This window comes from Thamnophis sirtalis, unplaced genomic scaffold, assembly GCF_051295495.1.
Source record: "Thamnophis sirtalis isolate CommonGarterSnake01/CBP01778 unplaced genomic scaffold, rThaSir2_p1.2 scaffold_5, whole genome shotgun sequence".
NCBI classification, from domain to species: domain Eukaryota; kingdom Metazoa; phylum Chordata; class Lepidosauria; order Squamata; family Natricidae; genus Thamnophis; species Thamnophis sirtalis.
The window spans coordinates 20,051,389-20,072,846 of record NW_028261385.1 but is presented as its reverse complement, the minus strand read 5'-3'; the positions used below and the strand labels follow the sequence as shown (position 1 = coordinate 20,072,846).

Sequence of the window (21,458 nt, the reverse complement as noted above, 5' to 3'; positions counted from 1 at the left end):
TGAAGGAAAGCGCGAGTTTTTAGGACCTTGCAAAAGAACAGAAGGGTTCCTGTTATCTGAACTTCACAGGGCATGATGTTCCACGGGGCAAGCATTGCAACAGAGAAGTAGGGCATGAATGACCATCACTTGGGCCTCCAGTTCCAGAAATGGGCACAACTGACATACAATAGATGTAGGATCTATTCAGTCAACTTTTACAAAGAATCCAACTTTTTATTTTTCCTCTTCAGAAATGCACTCTGTAGAAGAAGAGTTAGTATTAATTCCAATGCTCCTGCTTTCAAATGAGATAAAGTGCTATTAATTTATCATTATGCTTCACCTATCCTCTAGTTTAGGGATAACATTTGTTTCAAAGTAGAAAAAAATAATGTTCTAACCAGGGCTGGGCTTCAAAATTTTTAGCAAGGGGTTCTCTGCCCAGTTTCTGGGTGGGAAATGGGCCTATTTTTGCCCCCCCCCGAACTTGTGGTAGGCCCGGTTTTTTTTGCCCTCCCTGAGCCTTCACACGTGCCCTGAACTTACTTGCATCCCACATGGCTGCTTGGGGACTCCTGGGAGGGGAGGGGCCAGTCAGGAGTGAGATTTGGGGGGGGGGTTCTCCGAACTGCACAGAATCTTAGCTAGAGGTTCTCCCGAACCCCTGCGAAACCCCAGCAGCCCATCCCTGGTTCTAACAAGAAATATATTGCAGTTTCTTTTTGTTTATTTTTTTTTATCCCATGAAGACTTCTCCATTTTTTCTATTGTACTGTTTTTTTCCTCCCTTGATCTATCTTCAGTAATAACCCCTTTTTAAAAAAATCACATGCCAGGATTCAATAAATGACTATTATAATCACGTCTCTCACCTCATGCAATAGCAATATTTATTAAAACTCAATTAACTTGCCAGGCTTTGTCATTATCACAGATACTGATAGTCTTCTGACAAGATAATTCATTTCCCCATCTCTTTGTAGCAAGGGCTGAAAATCACCCACCATGCAGATAAGACTTTAGCCAGCTTTTGTAAATGGCAGAAGAGTATCAACCCGAAATTGGATACAAACCCACTTCACCATGATGTAGCTGTACTTCTTACCAGGTAGGATATTCTCCTTATGTATGGGGTTCTTTGAATGAGATACGGCAGTGGTGAAATTCAAAAAAATTCCCTACAGGTTCTGTGGGCATGGCTTGGTGGGCATGGCTTAGTGGTCATGTGACTGTGTGGGCATGGTGTGGCTTGCTGGTCATGTGACTGGGTAGGCGTGGCTGCACAACTGACTCATACACAATGTAAAAGCAGCTGGACCTCACACAAAATGGCCCCTGCAACAAAGCAGGAACCTCACAGACAATCAGGCACAGCTGATTGTCACACAGTTGATCATTGGAACTTTAAAAAACTTTTTAAAGCATTTTTATTACTGGTTCGGGTGAATCGGCCCGAACTGGTAGCATTTCACCCCTGAGATACAGGTAGTCTTTGACCCAAAGGTGCTTTCTTTTCAGAAGACAACTGTATTTTCTTGTTTTTTCTTTTTAAGATGTTTCGCTTCTCATCCAAGAAGTTTTTTCAGCTCTGACAGGATAGTGAAGAATGGAAGGATATTCCTTGCAGACAGCTGGTCATTTGCACGTTTTTAGAGGGTCATTAAAGCACTTGGAGGTTTATCTGTGTCCTCAGGGTCACCTGAGTAGTGCTCCTGGTTCCCAAAGTCTGCATTTTTCCTCTGGAAATCCATTCCTACTCAGACACCATTCAAAGGATGTTCCTCCCAAATTGTATAGCTAAAAATCTGTAGAGATTCTGAGTCATCCTGGATGACATTTAGCTATACAACGTCTTCAAAAGAAAAAACAAGAAAGTCCATTTGCCTCTTGAAAAAGCACCTTTGGGACAACCATGACCTATAGAGCTGAGGTGGCGCAGTGGTTAGAGTGCAGTACTGCAGGCCACTTCAGCTGACCTCTATCTGCAGTTCGGCGGTTCAAATCTCACCGGCTCAAGGTTGACTCAGCCTTCCATCCTTCCGAGGTGGGTGAAATGAGGACCCAGACTGTGGGGGCAATACTCTGAGGGCTGAAAGCCCTATGAAGCGGTATATAAGTCTAACTGCTATTGCTACTGCTATGACCTGGATGACTGAGAATCTCTATAGACGGGTAGTCCTTTGATTTACAACCACAATTGAGACCAGAATTTCTGTTGCTAAGTAAGGCAGTTGTTAAATACATCATGCCCGATTTTGCAACCTTTTTCTGCCACAGTTGTTCAGCCGATCACTGGAGTTGGTAAGTGAATCACATGGTCATTAAGCGAATCCAGCTTCCCACATTGACTTTGTTTGTCAGAAGCCAGTTGGGAAGTTATATAAGTCTGGGATGCTACAACCTTCATAAATACATGCTGGTTCTGAATTTTTATCAAATATCCATAGGGATGCTATGAGAGTCATTAGTATGATGACCTGTTTTCAGTGTTATTATAATTTGTGAAACAAATTGTTGAATATTCATTAGTTAGCTTTAAGCATTCATTGCATTCAAGGTTGTAAGTTACTGTCTAGCTTTTGAGAAGAAACAGAAGTAGGGAAAGCTGGATTTCTCAGTAGAATTAGTCAAAAACAGCTTTATGGACTGTCTAACGTTTTGCCTCATATACTTTTATGTATTTTATAATACTTTTATACCTCACTTGAGCCAAGAACTATGCAACAATGGATAACTGAGTTCCACATATCAGAGGACAAATTTCTCAATTCTTTTGCTTCCAAATACACAAATGATCAAATGAAGTTTGCCAAAAGAAGCAGTCAGGCTGCTTCTTCTGGTAAGCCCTATTTGATCGTACAAATTACCGTATTTTTCATACTATAAGATGCACCGGAGTATAAGAATGCACCATGATTTTGAAGAGGTAATTTTTTTTTAAAAAAAAAGGTTTTGCACTCTGCAGGCCTCCCAAGCACTTTGCAGGCCTCATTTTTTGCAAAAAAAAAGGGGGGGCATCAAAAACAAGGAAAAAACGACCCGTTTTTCTCAAAAATGGGCCGTTTTTTTTACAAAAAAGGGGGGCCATGCAGAGGCTTTGGGAGGATTGTAGAGTGCTCCTGGTGGCAAGACCTGTTTTTTTGCTCTTTTTTCCCCTTCCCAGCCCTGAGGAGCACTTTGCAAGCCTCTCAAACCCTCTGCACATCCATTTTTGCAAAGGGGGCGGGGTTTGGGGAGGCCAAAAATGCTGTATTCAGTGTATAAGACGCACCCAGATTTTCACCTCCCCCTTTTTTTTTTAAGGAAAAAGGTGTGTCTTATACTCCGAAAAATACAGTACAATCTCTAGTGTCCTTCACCATGACTATTGTGGCTGGAACTACTGTGGTTCTATAACATCTGGACGGGCACTTTTGCGCAGTTGTGTTTGTGTGTGTGTGGGGGGGGGGGTTATTTCTTTTCTTCTAATTCTTAATCCTCCTTTCCATAACATTACAGTATCATTCGCTCTTAACCTCTCTTAAATCAAGAGTAGGAAGGGGACATTTAGGCTACTCAATCGTACCTTTAGCTCAGTTCAGAAATCTAAATTAAAGTATCTCCAACAGCTTCTGCTTGAATTCATTCAGTAACCGACTCATCATATCTCCAGCTCATTAATTCGCTGTCAAGCAACTTTTGCCCTTCAGTTTTTCTCCTAACTTTCTCTCAGTATTTGCTCATTTGAACCCGTTATTCTCTAGCTGTCATTACTCTGCTAAGCACTAACTTACCAAAATGCCATTTGGCATATTGTCACATCATCACCACCAGGTATAAGACAACCCTTATTATACCTGCTTGCCTTTAATCTGTTCTAGATTGGGTGGTGGCGATGACTGCTTATCCACCCCTTTGGATGACATATTTCACACACACACCCCAAGGTGTTTGAGATAGGGTGCAATTAGAATGGAAGAGAATGTGGGGGTTGCATGAGGGAAATGCGGCTGTGGTTTTTCTATCTTTGAGTATATTGGTTTCATTTGTTTTTTTATTATATATGTGTCACTTTATTCTTGGTTGTAAACCACATAGACGTTGGTTTAAGATTGGCGTGGGGCCTGTGCAAATGTAATCCATCCACCAGAGGTGGGTTCCTACCAGTTTGCACCTATTCGGTAGAACCGGTTCGTCAAATCTACTGAGCCGATTAGAAGAGGTTCCACCAGTGGACTTGGAAAGCAGGCCACACCTACAGAAGAGGTTCCAAACCTTTTTTGAAACCCACCACTGGTCCTTGGATATGATTATTCTACACTATGATGCTCATATTTATAAAACTCAGTGCCTCTGTGAAAGGTAAGGATGACTACTGCGTTTGTGGTGCAATCAGAACATTGTGTGTGTTGAAGTTGTTTTAACGCAAACCAAAGATGCCTTTTAAAAAACAAGTTTACATCATATTCTTATGCATGCCAGTGCTGTGTGTGAGGTTATTTAAGGTGGTTCCGACAAGTGTCGTTGGCATCTTCATATCCGGTCACATGGGCAGCAAGCCACTCCCATCTGGTCACATGGGCAGCAAGCCACTCCCACAAAGGAAGCCACACCCACAGAGTAGGTTTGAACAATTTTTGAAACCCACCACTGCCATCCACCCACCCACACACCTATCCATCCATCCATCTCTTTGGCAGTTCCCTAAACACCCATTCACCTAGAAAGATGGGGGGGGGGAGGAAATTCCATGTCCCCCCCCCCCCATGCATAGAATTATATATAGAATTATATATACTGTATAAACTTGGACTGTTTTGTATTGTTGCAGACAGATGTATTGTCTGACCTGGTCAGGAATAAAGAAACTAATCTAGCATTATCAAGGCTATAAAATTACCTCAGAGTAAACTAGTTCCCAGGGAAAAGATTATGAAGGATTTGTGGTGAAGATTTACACTCATGCCTCTGGTAATTTCTGGATCATACTGCCTAACTTTGCATCAAATTATATTCAAAAATCTTAACAAACCGGAGCCTACTCTACTAAAGGACATAAAATGAAGGGGACATATTTTTGGAAAACAACTCCCGTCCTTCAAAACTCTTTCCCAGAGAGATGAATATTTGCAGAAGCAAATATTTTTGGTTCTTAATTACCAGCGTTGTTTGGCTGCAGTAATCACAACGCCGTCTTGCTTGTGACTTTTCCCACAACAGTGCTTGTTAACAATAATTGCACACTTTTGAATACTGCTATAATGACCTGAAATAATGTGACTCACTTTGCATTTTCCATATGCTATAATGCCTCATTTCTAATTTAGGAAGCTTTAATTCAGCTTCTGAACATAGTTAATGGCAAGGATTACATAGAATGAGAATAAAAATATTGTTAGACCATGGAAATATTGACTGGAAGGGAGGGGGAGCTGTAACAGATGGAGAAGGACATTTGTTAAAAAAGTTCTTTTAGGGTAGCTAATCAAGGAGGAAACTAACCTAGAACAAAAAAGAAATTTCCTGACAGTTAGAACAATTAATCAGTGGAATGACTTGCCTCCAGACACTGTATGTGCTCCAACACTGGAAGGTTTTAAGAAGAGATTGGACAACCATTTATCTGAAATTATATAGGGTTTCCTGCTTGAGCAAGGGGTTGGACTAGAAGACCTCCAAGGTTCTTTCCAACTCTGTTGTTCTGTTATTCATATTAAACAAACAAGAGAATCTATGAGATAATTATTAACTTTTTAAAAAAAATCATAGCCCCTTCTCCTTGTTTCTATTATTTAGGGAACACATAAAAAGAATGTGGTTACAAAAAGGAGGAAATTCAGAGCCAGGAAATCTGTAGGTTGAATCTCTAGATTTCTGTTGAAATATGAACCTTGGTAGATCCCCAAAAGTGATGTTTGCACCAACCTCTTTGTGTATACTTTCTTAGAATTAAGAGCATTAAAAACAGTGGCCCTGTGTTCTGAGTGTGGGATTACCTTGAATACACAGGGGTTTTTTTTGTTTTTTTTTTAACATCAAGCTTTTTTGCTGTGGTCACAGAAAAGACATTTGTGCTGGCATGAATCAACCCTGTGAAACCTTAGGCTTGTCCCATCTCTCAGGAATGTGTCAACCACATCGGAGCTGTAACATCAATGAAGACTCTGGCCTACCTTTGGCCTTCACAATTGCCCATGAACTTGGACACAGGTAGGAATAAGTTGGAAGTCTTGTAGAGGTGGGGCAAATAGATTTTTTTAAAAATTGTTCAAGCAGAAATTGCATAAGACTAAGGATACACAACATAAAGTAGAAAATAATTAGTAAAAAAAATGTTATGCATTCTCCACTTCCCTTCCATTTATTTCTTCAACTGCTAACCAGTGGTGGGATTCAAATTGTTTTACTACCAGTTCTGTGGGCATAGCTTGCTGGCCGTGGCAGGGGAAGGATACTGTAAAATCTCCATTCCCTCCCCACTCCAGGGGAAAGATGCTGTGAAATGTACATCCCCACCCCACTCCAGGGGAAGGATACTGTGAAATGTACATTCCCACCCCACTCCAGGGGAAGGATGCTGCAAAATCTCCATTCCCTCCCCACTCCAGGGGAAGGATACTGCAAAATCTCAGTTCCCTCTGCACTCCAGGGGAAGGATACTGTGAAATGTACATTCCCACCCCACTCCAGGGGAAGGATATTGTAAAATCTCAATTCCTTCCACACTCTAGGGGAAGGATACTGCAAAATCCCCATTTCCTCCCCACTCCAGGGAAATGATACTGTAAAATCTCCATTCCCTCCCCACTCCAGGGGAAGAATATTGTAAAATCTCCATTCCTTCCACACTCTAGGGGAAGGGTACTGCAAAATCCCCATTCCCACCCCACTCCAGGGGAAGAATATTGTAAAATCTCCATTCCTTCCACACTCTAGGGAAAGGTTACTGCAAAATCCTCATTTCCTCCTGATCAGCTGGGACTTGGGAGGCAGAAAATAGATGGGGGCGGGGCCAGTCAGAGGTTGTATTTTTCGGTTCTCCGAACTACTCAAAAATTTCCGCGACCAGTTCTCCAGAACTGGTCAGAACCTGCTGAATACCACCTCTGCTGCTAACACGCTAACTATTTATTTCTACTTTGAACTTTAAACATATTGGAAGTCTTGATAAATAGAGGTGTTAGTGGGATCCTTGTTGCTCTCCTGGCTTGGTTTTTTTCTTGCAGATGTTTCATTACCAAACTAGAGAAACATCAGCTAAAAAGGAGTGAGGTTTGCTCTCTGTTTATATACAGTTGGCTTGCCTTGTCAATGAGGGTGAGAATGATCTTTATTATTCATCTCTTGACTAGCTGCATCTGGCTTAACCACAAGGACATGTTCTCTGGAAGGAAACAATCCCATTTGGCCACAGTGGTTACTTGGGAAAGGGACTTAAGAATGTGCAAATGAGCAAAACTTAACTAGAGGCTAAATCACGTGACAAAGAGCTAAGGGAACTAGGTATGTCTAGCCTAATGAAGAGAAGGCTCAAGGGAGACATGATATCAGTCTTCTAATACTTGAAGGGTTGTCATAGGAAAGAGGGTGTCCATTTATTCTCCATAGCTCCTGCAGGCAGAACAAGCAGCAGTGGGTGGAAGCTTGTCAGTGGGAGATTCAACCTGGAAATAAGGATGAATTTCCTGATAGTGAGATGATTCATCAGTGGAACAGCTTGTCTCCGGAATTGTGGTTGTTGCATATAAAGGGCGGCATATAAATGCAATAAATTCAATTCAATTCCATTCCATTGCTGAAGATTTTCAAGACTGGACAACCATTTGCCTGGGATAGCATAAGGACTCGTATTTGAAGACCTCCAACATCCCTTCCAGTTTTATGATTCTCTATCAAATAAACTTACCATTAAAAGCATTAGTTAGCATGATTGACAATTAAAGTGTCGGAAATGCAGCTTTTATTTCATACAGTACCACTAGGATTATGCTGATTGTATATGTTCCCTTTGTGTCCTTATAAATAAAAGGTCAGTCTTTTTTCTTTTTTTCTTTTTTTTTTTTGCTGTAAAGGTTGTTAGGAGGTTCTTTGAATCATTCCAATATTTGCATATCCTACTTTTTAATTTAAAAACTGATTGCCATTATGAATTGCCTTTAATGTAATCTGTTAATGGTAACCAAAATATATTAAAACCAACTTTTGCTGTTTACACAACCCTCTTCATCCGTTCTCTGAAATTCAAGTATTATTTTTTTTAAAAAAAATGCAAACAGGATGCTAAAGAGGATACCCAAATGAATTGCAACAGCCAACAGACTATTCCTTCTTTAGGTTATTTAGGATCAGCTTATTCAGAATCGCTTGTGGAGAGATGGGCTGCAAATAAACTAAATAAATAAATCAGATGCGCTGTCCTCATAAGCTTTATAGTTAGCACAACAAAGAACTTCAAAGTAGATTAGATTAGATTTACACAGTTGGAAGGGATCTTGTAGGTCATCTAGTCCAACTTCCCTGCCCAAGCAGGAGACCCTACACCATTTCTGTCAAATGGTAGTCCAATATCTTCTTGAAAGCCTCCAGTGATGAGGCTCCCGCAACTTCTGAAGGCAAGCTGCTCCATTGGTTGATTGTTTTCACTGTCAGAAAGTTTCTCCTTATTTCTAGGTTGAATCTCTCCTTGATCAGTTTCCATCCATTGTTCCTTGTCTGGCCTTCAGGAGCTTTGGAAAATAGCTTCACCACCACCTGTCTGTGGCAGCCCCTCAAATATTGAAACACTACTATCCTGCTATCATGGTCCTTCTCTTCGCTGGACTAGCCATGCCCACTTCCTGTAACCGTTCATATGTTTTAGTCTCCAGTCCCCTAATCATCCTGGTTGCTCTACTCTGCATTTTTTCTAGAATCTCAACATCTTTTTTATACTGTGGTGACAAAATGCAGTATTCTAGGTGTGGTCTTACTAAGGCTTTATAGAGTGGTATTAGTACTTCACTTGACCTCGATTGTATCCCTCTGTTAATGCAATTTAGGAGTGTATTGGCTTTTTTGGCAGTTGCTGCACACTGCTGGCTCATATTTAACTGGCTGTCCACTAAGACTCCAAGATCCCTCTTACAGTTACAGTTTATATGTGTACTTTTGGTTTTTCTTGTCTAAGTATAAGACTCTATTTTTCTCTACATGGAATTTCATTTTGTTAGATAGGACCTAGTGTTCTGGTCTGTCAAGATCCATCTGGATCTTGAGCCTATCTTCTAGGCTTCTGTGGTAGAATTTTGTGTTTTGAGATTTATTTATTCCTTGGGTTTCCTTCCATTCAGTTTTGGCATCCAGCATGATGGAAAAGAAAATGACTGTGAACCAGTGGGAAGACGGCCATACATTATGTCTCGGCAGCTACAGTATGATCCCGCACCACTCACCTGGTCACGATGCAGCAAGGAATACATCACCCGGTTCTTAGAGTAAGTCAAAGTGACAATTTGAAAAATGGAACAAAATTGCTCTAAGCATCTTGCAGCTACCTTGATATTCATATATTGGACTAAAGCCTTACAGATGGATGAAGATAGATCCACAAATATAATTTTAGGAGCCCGGGAGGATTTTTCTAGAGTTATATCATAAATCTTGTGCTGACATAACAGTACTCAAGTCAGGCTTTGCATTGTCTCAGTGATGATTGGATATTATACGTATTGTATTACCTTGAATATACTCTAAATCACCACAGGTAATCCTGATTTAGGGATCACAATTGGAACGAGCAACTTGGTTGTTAAGCAAAGAAGTTGCTAAACGAAACAGTGACTGCGCTTATGATCTTACTTCAACTTTCCTTTCTTTTACAGACCTATGAAAGTCATAAATGTGAGGATTGATAACATTACTTCTTTATCACTGTTGATAAACGCTGAGCTTGTCGATCAGAAAGGTTGGCAGTTTGGCAGTTCGAATCCCTAATGCCTTGTAATGGAGTGAGCTCCCGTTACTTGTCCCAGCTTTTACCAACCTAGCAGTTCGAAAGCATGTAAAAATGCAAGTAGAAAAATAGGAACCACCTTTGGTGGGAAGGTAACAGTGTTCTGTTTAGTTGTGCCGGCCACAGAGATGTCTTCAGACAGTGTTGACTCTTCGGCTTTGAAACGGAGATGAGCACTGTCCCCTAGAGTCAGGAACAACTAGCACATATGTGCGAGGGGAATCTTTACTTTTACTAACTGCATAATCACTATTCAGTGATTATTGATAGAGAACTACTATAATTGTAATTGGAATGCTCCCTTTGTTGATTAATTCTACCTGTCTTATTTTGGATAAAAACTAACCCAGCTGTACTCTCTGCTATAGAATAGATTATTTCATAATAGGATATTTCATGTGCAAAATTAATTTCCCCTGCAATATCCCATTTTAATTTCAAAATAGTCTTGCTAGGTGAAGCCAACTAAACTGCAAATTCCATGCTTTTCTTAGGTATATGACATCCAAGATCACATCAGTGGACTTCTAACTTCATAAATTCTTCCTATCTTCCCACTGTAGTTCCCAAATCATCTGCCAAACATCTTAGGTGATGCACTGGAAGACATTCTGAGAATTCTTCTAGGGCTGCAGCAGGAATAGGGAAACACAGTCCCTGCCATTTTCACTGATGCAATTTAACACTCTGTTAGATTAGATCCTGGAACAATGAAGGTCTATCTTGCTTATTGACAAGTGAGGAACTATAAATCTTATGTAGTTATTGAAGAGCCAAGGTGGCGCAGTGGTTAGAGTGCAGTACTGCAGGCTACTTCAGCTGACTGCTAGCTGCAGTTTGGCAGTTCAAATCTCACTGGTTCAAGGTTGACTCAGCCTTCCATCCTTCCGAGGTGGGTGAAATGAGGACCCAGATTGTTGGGGGAAATAGGCTGACTCTGTAAATCGCTTAGAGAGGGCTGTAAAAGCACTGGGAAGCGGTATATAAGTCTTAGTGCTATAGCTATTGCTATCAATAACTCCACATAGCAGGCAGTGAAATAACAACACAATTATTAGGACTTTTCCCTCTTCATCCTTTTTAGATGATTTTCCCCACTCTGAAAATGTATTTAGCTTGTGGAGACTTTTATTTACATTTAATATTTTACTTAACTGTCCACACCCAATAGGTGGACATTTGTGCTATTGTTACTTGACTGCTTATATGGCAAGGGCAGCAGTTGGCCAATCATGGTTAAACTCAAAATAGCTAAGCAGAGTTAAACAGTCTTCATATATGGAAGGTGTTCTGACCCCCCCTCATCCCACACCAACACACACTCCGAGCCAAAGATAAATTACGGCATTTAACTAACAGACAGACAGGTCCTTGGCATCAAACCGGCACAGACAAACTTGGGCAGCAGTCCATCACAGATAAGGCTTGGCAGCAATCCAGCCTGCCAAGCTCACAGTAATGTTCTCCGACATTCGTTCCTGCATTGACTTCTGCAAGAGAGGCATGTGCACAAGTAGTCTTTTTATAGTCTGGAGAGAAGCCTAATGAACACCAGCTGAGTGCAATTACCTCTTGTAACTGCGCATCTGTTCCTGACGCCTAGTAGCTCTTTGGTGCCATGCATCCAGGAACAACTCACTGCTGGCATGCAGCTCACTCTCCCTTGTCTCCTCCCCACTGGTCCAAGGCTCAGGTGCCTCCTGGTGGCCAACCAGCCTTTCTGTGCCCTGTTCAGAGTTGGAACCCTGTCCAGGGTCCTCCATATCCTCTAGAGTTGACTCATAGGGCCCCTCGCTGTCAGAGTCTGGTGGCAGCTCCAACGGCTCCTGCTGGGCCACAACAGGAAGCAATGTTCGTCTGAGGGCTATAGGCAAGGCTAGGTAATTTAAAAAACATTCTAAAAAAAAGAGCAAAGGAAAAATATTTCCATCCTGTTATCAGGAAAACATGTGGATATGTCCATAGGTCACCAGAAGTCAAGCTTAATTTACAAGAGCCTGATTTTAATTGACATTGAATTTTGCTGATATGCACTTGGGACAATAGGGGAGGCCACAAAAGAGGGCTTGGAGTTTTCATCTACTGCTTTAAACAAAATATTCCAAGATCAACATTTCTTCACATGACTTGCCTCTTAAATCAAATCATCATACTCTGAATCATGTCATTAGCTTATTAGAAAATGAACTGATCAAAACAGGATGCTCTGATGAAGCTGTTGCCTGACCAGCACTGAACAGAACAGTATCTTCACCTCCCACACGTTGTTGCATAGAATATTTTTTTGCAGTAAGGGATCACAAGAGCCATCGTGGACAGTCTGGCTTGGACGGATTCCTCCGTCAACAATATCTCCATTTTATTATTTTTATTGTAACTACAGAGCCACCTTTTTCCTCGCAGGTGCCACTGGATCACCACTCATCAACTACTTCTTTAGTCTCCACCATCTAGTAGGTGTGCAACTTGTAACGCAAGACATTTACAAGGAACCAAATTAGTGGTTGACATAGAAGTTAGGGAGTGGTTGGTATTTCTGTCCTTCCTTGAAAGATGACGATATTTTACTATAGGTGCCCCAAGAGGTGGGTTCCTACCGGTTCGGCTGAACCAGTAGTGGTTTGGCGGCCTGGGTTGCTGGAACCGGCAGCGACCCAGGCCTGCCACGCCCCTGAACCGGTTCTCCTACAGGGCTGCCATCTTGATTCTTGGTTCTGTGCATGCGCAAAACAATTGTAATTGCACACATTTAATTTTTTTCTTTTTTAAATGTTTTGCGCATGCACAAACCTATTTTTGTGCAAATGTGCACGTGTGCAGAGCAAAGCAAGTACTTGCGCGCAAAATTTTTGCGCACATCAAACCGACAGTAATGCTGGGAGCAACTCACCCCTGGTTGCCCCATAATAATACTGAACACTCCCTTCTGCCCTCATAATTTGTGAAGAATTAATCCTAGATGTCCATTGCAGCCACGGATGGGGCTTTTGCCTGGATGATGTTCCCAAGAAGGAAGATCTAAAGCCACCATTCATTGCACCTGGAGTCATTTATGATGTTCATCACCAGTGTCAGTTACAGTATGGACCCAATGCAACGTTCTGCGATCAAGTGGACGTAAGTTCATGTATCCAATATTGATGGGGCTTGTCGTTTAAAACAAAACAGGAATGATCATATTTTATTCTTACGTTATAGATTTGGCAAATCTCTATACCTATACATCTCACCTGCGTGACCCTGGTTTACAATACAATCATATAAAAATTGTGTAGTTAAAAACAAAGTTAAATACAGAATTAAAACAAAAATTTAAAATGGAGCAGTTGAAAAGTTAAAAGGGAAGAGGGAGTGCTTTCAAAACAACCAGACCAACCATGCTTAGTGCTAAAGAATATGAGCCAGCAGTGTTCAGCAGCAGCCAAAAAAGCCAACACAGTTCTAGGCTGCATGAACAGAGGGATAGAATCAAGATCATGTGAAGTGTTAATACCTCTGTATAATGCCTTGGTAAGGCCACACTTGGAATATTGCATCCAGTTTTGGTCACCATGAGTCACAAGCCGTTGTAACTTCGAATGGTCACTAAATGAACTGTTGTAAGTCAAGGACTACCTGTGCTTCTACCTTTTCACGTGTTCAATTATATACGTCCAGGTGGAGTTTGATTTAGTTCAAATCTCAACTATTTAACCATCATGTAAAATGAGTGTATTGGAAAATATTTCAAAATCTTTTCTCACCAATCTTTTCGGATAATTAAAAAAAAACAGGAAAAAGGCATATGAGGAAAAAAATGAAAAAGAGGACATTTGTTTTCTGCCTAGAGTTTTTCAGTGCATTTAGCTCCAAATGTGATTCTGAGCCTTGAGCTGACAGCCAGCTGATGGGGGATTTTCCCATTAACCCTACTGACTTGAAATGTTAGCCTCAAGTCATGGAAAGCATTCCCTTGATGTCACAGACTGCAGTACAAAACTGGCTGTGACAATTACATTATCTGTTTCTTTGTGCCTTTTAGCTACTGCCTTATTTCCTCACACACTCCAGCTGTACGGAATAGCTCTGCTGGTAATATAATAGCAATAAAATAAAATTACATGTTAAAGCTTCCACTAAGTGATATGACATTCCAAAATCCTACTATTAAATAATAAGAAAAATATACTACCTTTACGTACCAATGTCAGCCCTTCCAAGACTAGGTCACCAGAGTTATAAATGAGAGGGAAAAAATGTTAATATTACTTTATTAAAAGGTTATTGTGACATAATCTTCAAAGTCTGAATGTTCTTCCTCCCTCCATTTATCTTTATCTTCATGAGATCCAGAGAGGGTCATATCTGAGACACTTACTCAAATTATACTTTTGTCCCAGATTCAGATTTCTTTTATCTAACTGTTCTCTTGGTTGCAGCTCTTCCTCTGGTCCATAACACTACTCCTATTGCCCTTTACAACTGTAAACACACGCCCACATGCATATCTCCACACAAGGGGATGACTATGTCTCTTGAGTTTGTCCCCAAAGGCCTTCTATAAGAGTCAAAGGGAGGAGAATAGTAGCCATTCTTGTCTCAGGAGTGGGTCTGTCCCCAAGAATGCCCAACATTGGGCTTTCTCCCACCACATTTGCTGGTGGTGGGAGCCATTAGTTAGTGCTATATGACCATCTGGATTGGATAGGCAGAGGCTATTTGGAAAAGATGGTCTCTTAGAAATCCGGGTCTTGAGTCATATAGGTCTTTGAAGATAGCAGCTAGGCTACGACAAAGTTGAATTGTACTTGCAACACACTAGTCTCCAGGTCAGGTCCAACAGCAGTGATGTAATAAGGTAGTACCAAGATTGAGGGTAAGTAGATGGGTCACTGCCAATTAAATATGAGCCAATAGTGTGCGGCAGCAGCCAAAAAAGCCAATGCAGTCCTAAGTTGCTTTAAGAGAGGGATACAATCAAGATCAAATGAGGTACTAATACCACTCTATAAAGCCTTAGTAAGACCACACCTAGAATACCGCATCCAGTTTTGGTCACCACATTATAAAAAAGATGTTGAGACTCTAGAAAAAGTGTAGAGAAGAGTAACCAGGATGATTAGGGGACTGGAGACTAAAACATATGAAGAATGGCTACAGGAACTGGGCATGGCTAGTCTAGCGAAGAGAAGGACCAGGGGAGACATCATAGCAGTGTTCCAATATTTGAGGGGCTTCCACAGAGAAGAAGGGTTCAAGCTATTTTCCAAAGCACCTGAAGGATAATGGATGGAATAATGGATGGAAACTGAACAAGGAGAGATTCAACCTAGAAATAAGTAGAAATTTTCTGACAGTGAGAACAATCAACCAATGGAGCAGAAGTTGCCTTCAGAAGTTGTGGGAGCTGTTCAAGGAGATATTGGAATAACGTTTGTCAGAAATGGTGTAGAGTGTCCTGCTTGGACAGGAGTTTGGACTAGATGACCTACAAGGCCCCTTCCTACTCTGTTAATCTGTAAGTCTGTTTCTCAGCCTCAGCAACATTAAAATGTGAAGACTTCAACTGCCAGAATTCACAGGCGAACTTTGCTGTAGCCTAAATGGAAAATGACAAGGGTGACTCACTCAGGAAAACTTGTTTGCCATTTATAATCATTTGCTTCCTACAAGAGATTTTCTGTGCTGTTCTGCAATAATAGAAAAGCATCAAACCAAAATTAAAACCCAGTGGAAGACATATTTATTACTGTTATTATTATGTGATTTATTCACACAGTTCTAAAATCTGAAACTACTTTAGAATATACAGGAAATAGTTTTTTTGTGTGAAAGATGCTTAATAAATCAGCATAGCAGATTAGTGAAGGCAGAAAGCAATTTCCTCAACTTGGCAAAATATTAGAACTAAATAAATAACAAAGTAACAACAACTGTGCAATGAGCAAAGAATTCTTAACATTTGTGTGCACAGTGGAAAACAAAACATTGTGATAGTAGAAATTACTGACATAGGATCAGCAATTTCTATTTCAAGATGTTTTGTTTATATGTATGTAATATAACATTTATTAGAAAGTGATTGATAGGATTAGGGTTAAAATAGGCTAGTATCAATTCTTTTCTATTTCATCTTATTTCAGTAGAGATGAGGTCTATTATACTGGATTATTACACCACAATTAGCTGAGGTCTAGACAGTATACTAAAAAATAGAGACATCACCCTGCTAACTAAAGTGTGTATAGTCAAGGCTATGGTTTTCTCAGTTGCAATGTATGGCTGTGAAAGTTGGACCATAAGAAAGGCTGAGCGCCAAAGAATGGAGGCCTTTGGACTATGGTGCTGGAGAAAACTCCTGCGAGCCATTTGGACTGCAAGGTGATAAACCTGTCAGTCCTAGAGGAGATCAACCCTGACTGCTCTTTAGAAGGCCAGATCCTGAAGGTGAAACTCAAATACTTTGGCCACCTAATGAGAAGGAGGGACTCACAGGAGAAGAGCCTAATGCTGGGAAAGATTGAGGGCAAAAGAAGAAGAGGATGACAGAGAATGAGGTGGCTGGATGGAGTTACCGAACAGTCGGCGTGAGCTTAAATGGACTCCAGAGGATGGTAGAGGACAGGAAGGCCTGGAGGAACGTTTTCCATGGGATCATGATGGGTCAGACACGACTTCACAACTAACAACAACAAAAAGGGAGGAATCTAGTATCTTGATGACTATGTTGAAGAAAAGATAAAAATTCCGTGCCTGCTGTTTTTGACTAGCCTACTTTGAGAGAGGACAAAACCATCACATTTCTCTTACAGGTCAGGGCCTGGAATTAGGAGCGGAGGGTGTAGGTGAGACAAGGATTTCCTTCACTAAGGAAACAAGCACAGCATTTCAAAACAAGCAAACAAAATTCTAGCTTAAATTTGTTTTATCTACAATACTTGTAAACTAATATAAAATCTTCAGGCAGGAATGCCCCCTATTTTCCATTCTGCTTAGCCTAGATTCAGTGATTTAATGGGAAATATTTGCTCCCCCCCCCTCCCCGATCCATTAGTGAGATGTAAATACCTTCCTGGACCTTTCTAGATTCCCCAGAGTTCAAGAGACTGTGTTTGCTGCTCAACAAGGAATGAATATAGGATTGGAACAAAATGCAAAGTTTTTCTCCTGGGAGTTTATTCTGTTACTCATTTAATAGATCGGCCAAATGACTAAGGTTAAGAAATGATTGTATCCTGTGCAACTCCTGGGTGAACCAAGATGCACAGATCTCTTCAAAAAAGTCAAAATGGTGACTACGATTGCACAATCAAAGCCCTTTTTAATGTTTATTGCACATGTGGCAATAAAGGGGCAGGGCTTGGAGTATACAATCACACCTGTCATTGTGACTTTTTTGACCCAGTTAACAAGGGAAGAATACTTGGTGCCATCTTGCTTCATTGTTCTTTGTTCCTACATTTATCAAATGTATTTCTCAGTCCTCTAACGTTCCATAAAGTGTTTATTGATGTGTGTTATTATTACATTTCAAATTATTGTTCTTTCAGAATATTTGCCAGACCTTGTGGTGCTTTGTGAAGGGTTCTTGCCGTTCCAAACTGGATGCCGCAGCAGATGGGACAAGATGTGGGGAGAATAAGGTGATGAGGGAGTCAAGCTCTACTCCAAAGCACCTGAGGGCAGGACAAGAAGCAATGGGTGGAAACTAACCAAGGAGAGAAGCAACCTAGAACTAAGGAGAAATTTCCTGACAGTCAGAACAATTAATCAGTGTTACAACTTAGCTCCAGAAGTTGTGAATGCTCCAACACATTATTTCCTATCTGCAGTGTGTCCAAGGGAAATAAAAAAAAACTGCATTCAGTTTTGGTCGCCACGATGTAGAAAAGATGTGGAGGCTCTAGAAAGAGTGCAGAGAAGAGCAACAAAGATGATTAGGGGACTGGAGACTAAAACATATGAAGAACGGTTACAGGAACTGGGAATGTCTAGTTTAATAGAAAGAAGGACTAGGGGAGACATGATAGCAGTGTTCCAATATCTCAGGGGTTGCCACAAAGAAGAGGGAGTCAAACTATTCTCCAAGGCACTTGAGGGTAGAACAAGAAGTAATGGATGGAAACTAATCAAGGAGAGAAGCAACTTAGAACTGAGGAGAAATTTCCTGACAGTGAGAACAATTAATCAGTGGAACAGCTTGCCTCCAGAAGTTGTGAATGCTCCAACACTGGATGTTTTTAAGAAGATGTTGGATAGCCATTTGTCTGAGGTGGTGTAGGGTTTCCTGCCTATGCAGAGGGTTAGACTAGAAGACCTCCAAGGTCCCTTCCAACTCTATTCTATGATAAGATGGAGAAGACAAAAATGGAAAAGGTAGCTGGATCCCTTTCTGGTTTTATTAGTGCTGCGAGAATTCAAACCTCTTATGCAACATTTTCTTTTCCTGCAACTAAACTTTGCTTTTGCTCAGCATTTCTCCCAACAATATTTCTCTTGTGAGTTCAATCTGAAATCTTGATCCCCATCTGAGTATTGTCATTTTCTTCACCGGTGAAGCAAAACCTTTTGCTCTCTTTTCAAATCGATGCCAGATCCTCTTGTCCTGTAGGAATATAAATTGCTTACTGTTTCAGTGTGTTTTTGATATGGCTTGGTAGCAGTGACAGCTCAATGAAAAAGTTTGCAGAATCTCGCTTCCATTCCGGGCATTTATTTGTGTCAAATGCAGAAGGATTTCTGCCGTATAAATGTTTTGTTCTCCCACGTACTGAGTGTTCTTTTGTTTGCCTTTTCTAATTTTTTCCCTAGTTCGTCCTTTTATTGCAGTAACTGATTCTCCCCTATCTCTGGAAGATCCAAGTGTGTTTTATGCCTGAGCAGATGAATTTTAATACTTTGTGTCTATGGAACTGTTCACATAAAATATTAAATAGGTCTTCCACAGGAACTTTGATTTGTTCAGAGTCAACAGATGCTGGAATATCTTTATGCCAAGCGATGCCTTCATTTTATAATGAGTGAAGTTATTTATTCAAGATGTCTTTCAGATGCATTCAAATTTTCAAGCAGCCACAGCCAGGGTAATTCTATCACATCAGAAGAACAGCAAGTTAGGAGAGACTCATGTGCACATATGCAGTTTGGCGGGTTACATTTGAGAACATTTTCTTTTTAAAATTAGATCAATTCATCTTGTACTGAAGAATAGAATTACACGAACTTTTAACAGTTGCAAAAAGCTTGAGTACTCTTTGGGAACAGGGCTGAACTTTTCAGAGGACATTTTGGAAGGAAGGAAAGAAGGAAGGAAGGAATTGACTTACCCGAGGGAGGTGAGGTGAGGAAGGAAGGAAGGAAGGAAGGAATTTATTTTATTTATTTTATTTATTTTATTAAGCATTTATAGGCCGCCCTTTTCCCTGAGGGGACTCAGGGCGGCTTACAATAATAGGGGGGGGGGGGGGGAGTGCAGGACAAAACACAAAAAGAAAATGTGAGCAAAATTAATTAGCAGTAAAAACCCAACATTCATTCAACATTCGGGAGGGGCGAGAGTAAAGTCTTATCCCCAGGCCTGACGGGATAGCCAGATCTTGAGGGCTGTGCGGAAGGCCTGGACGGTGGTGAGGGTGCGGATCTCCACGGGGAGATTGTTCCATAGCGTCGGGGCTGCAACTGAGAAGGCTCTCCTCCGCGTAGTCGCCAGTCGGCACTGACTGGCGGATGGAATTCGGAGGAGGCCTACTCTATGCGATCTGATGGGACGGAGAGAGGTAATCGGCAGAAGGCGGTCTCTCAAATAGCCAGATCCACTACCATGGAGCGCTTTGTGGATGGTAAGTAGGACCTTGAAGTGCATCCGGAGATCAACAGGTAGCCAGCGCAGCTCACGGAGGATCGGTGTTATGTGGGCGAACCGTGGTGCGCCCACAATCACTCGCGCGGCTGCATTTTGGACTAGCTGAAGTCGCCGGATGCTCTTCAAGGGCAGCCCCATGTAGAGCACATTACAGTATTCCAGCCTAGAGATCACAAGGGCTCGAGTGACTGTTGTGAGGGCCTCCCGGTTCAGGTAGGGCCGCAACTGGCGCCCCAGGCGAACCTGGGCAAATGCCCCCCTGGTCACAGCTGACAAGTGATGGTCAAAACTCAGCTGTGGGTCCAGGAGGACTCCCAAGTTGCGGACCCTGTCTGAGGGGTATAAATTTTGACCCCCCAGCCTGAGTGGTGGAACGTCGGCCAAATTGTTGGGAGGAAAACACAACAGCCACTCGGTCTTGTCCGGGTTGAGTACCAGTTTGTTAGCTCTCATCCAGTCTTTAACAGCCTCAAGACCCCGGCTCATCACGTCCACCGCTTCATTGAGTTGGCACGGGGCGGACAGATACAACTGTGTATCGTCCGCGTATTGATGGTATTTTATCCCGTGCCTCCGAATGATCTCGCCCAGCGGTTTCATGTATATGTTAAACAGCAGGGGGGATAAGACCGAACCCTGCAGCACCCCCTAAGTTAGGGGCCTCGGGGACGATCTCTGCCCCCCCACCGACACCGACTGCGACCTGTCCGAGAGGTAGGAGGAGAACCACTGCAAAACAGTGCCGCCCACCCCCACCTCCCGCAGTCGTCGCAGAAGGATACCATGGTCGATGGTATCGAAAGCCGCTGAGAGGTCAAGGAGAACCAGGATGGATGCGTGGCCTCCATCTCTGGCTCTCCAGAGATCATCGGTCAATGCGACCAAAGCGGTTTCTGTGCTGTAACCGGGCCTGAAGCCGGACTGGAAGGGGTCAAGATAGTTAGCTTCCTCCAAGGTACGCTGAAGCTGGAAGGCCACCACCTTCTCAACAACCTTCCCCAAAAAGGGGAGGTTGGAGACTGGACGGTAGTTATTAAGAACGGCTGGATCCAAGGACGGTTTCTTCAGGAGGGGTCTCACCACCGCTGCCTTGAGCGCGGTGGGGAAGTACCCCTCCCAAAGAGAGGCGGTAACAACCGCCTGGATCCAGCCTCGTGTCACCTCACTGCTGTTGGCAACCAGCCAGGAGGGACACGGGTCCAGTATACAGGTGGAGGCACTCACAGCTCGCATAGCCTTGTCCACATCCCCGGAGGCAACATCCTGAAACTCAACCCAGAGATGGTCTGCCAAGTCATTCCCTTGTGTCTCGGCTGGATCTGCGGGAGTGGAGTCCAGGTCCGACCGAAACCGAGCAACTTTGTCCGCCAAGAACTGAACATGCTCCTCAGCCCTACCCTGTAAGGGGTCCCCCGTCTCCCTCCTATTTAGGAGGGAGCGGGTTATCCTAAACAGGGCGGCTGGGCGGGACTCAGCGGACGCTACCAAGGTGGCAATGTGTGTTCTCTTAGCTGTTCTTAATGCCCAGATGTATTCCTTGGTGCATGCTGTCAAAAGTGCTCGGTTCGGTTCGGACCTATCGGATCTCCACTGGTGCTCTAGGCGTCTCCTCCGGCGCTTTATCTCCCGGAGCTCCTCGGTGAACCAAGGAGGCCTCCGGGAGCC

At 42.3% G+C, this 21,458-nt stretch overlaps 1 protein-coding gene across 1 annotated transcript in view; it reads left to right on the top strand.

Annotated features, from left to right (window-relative positions):
- The window catches only part of ADAMTS12 (ADAM metallopeptidase with thrombospondin type 1 motif 12), a 173,990-nt gene that overhangs the window by 95,172 nt on the left and 57,360 nt on the right, over positions 1–21,458 (top strand). The window contains exons 6-10 of the mRNA XM_087715390.1: positions 966–1,090; positions 6,022–6,171; positions 9,291–9,434; positions 12,925–13,069; positions 17,482–17,574. Of these exons, the coding sequence (XP_087571516.1) occupies positions 966–1,090; positions 6,022–6,171; positions 9,291–9,434; positions 12,925–13,069; positions 17,482–17,574 (657 nt within the window). The remainder of the gene's footprint in view (positions 1–965; positions 1,091–6,021; positions 6,172–9,290; positions 9,435–12,924; positions 13,070–17,481; positions 17,575–21,458) is intronic.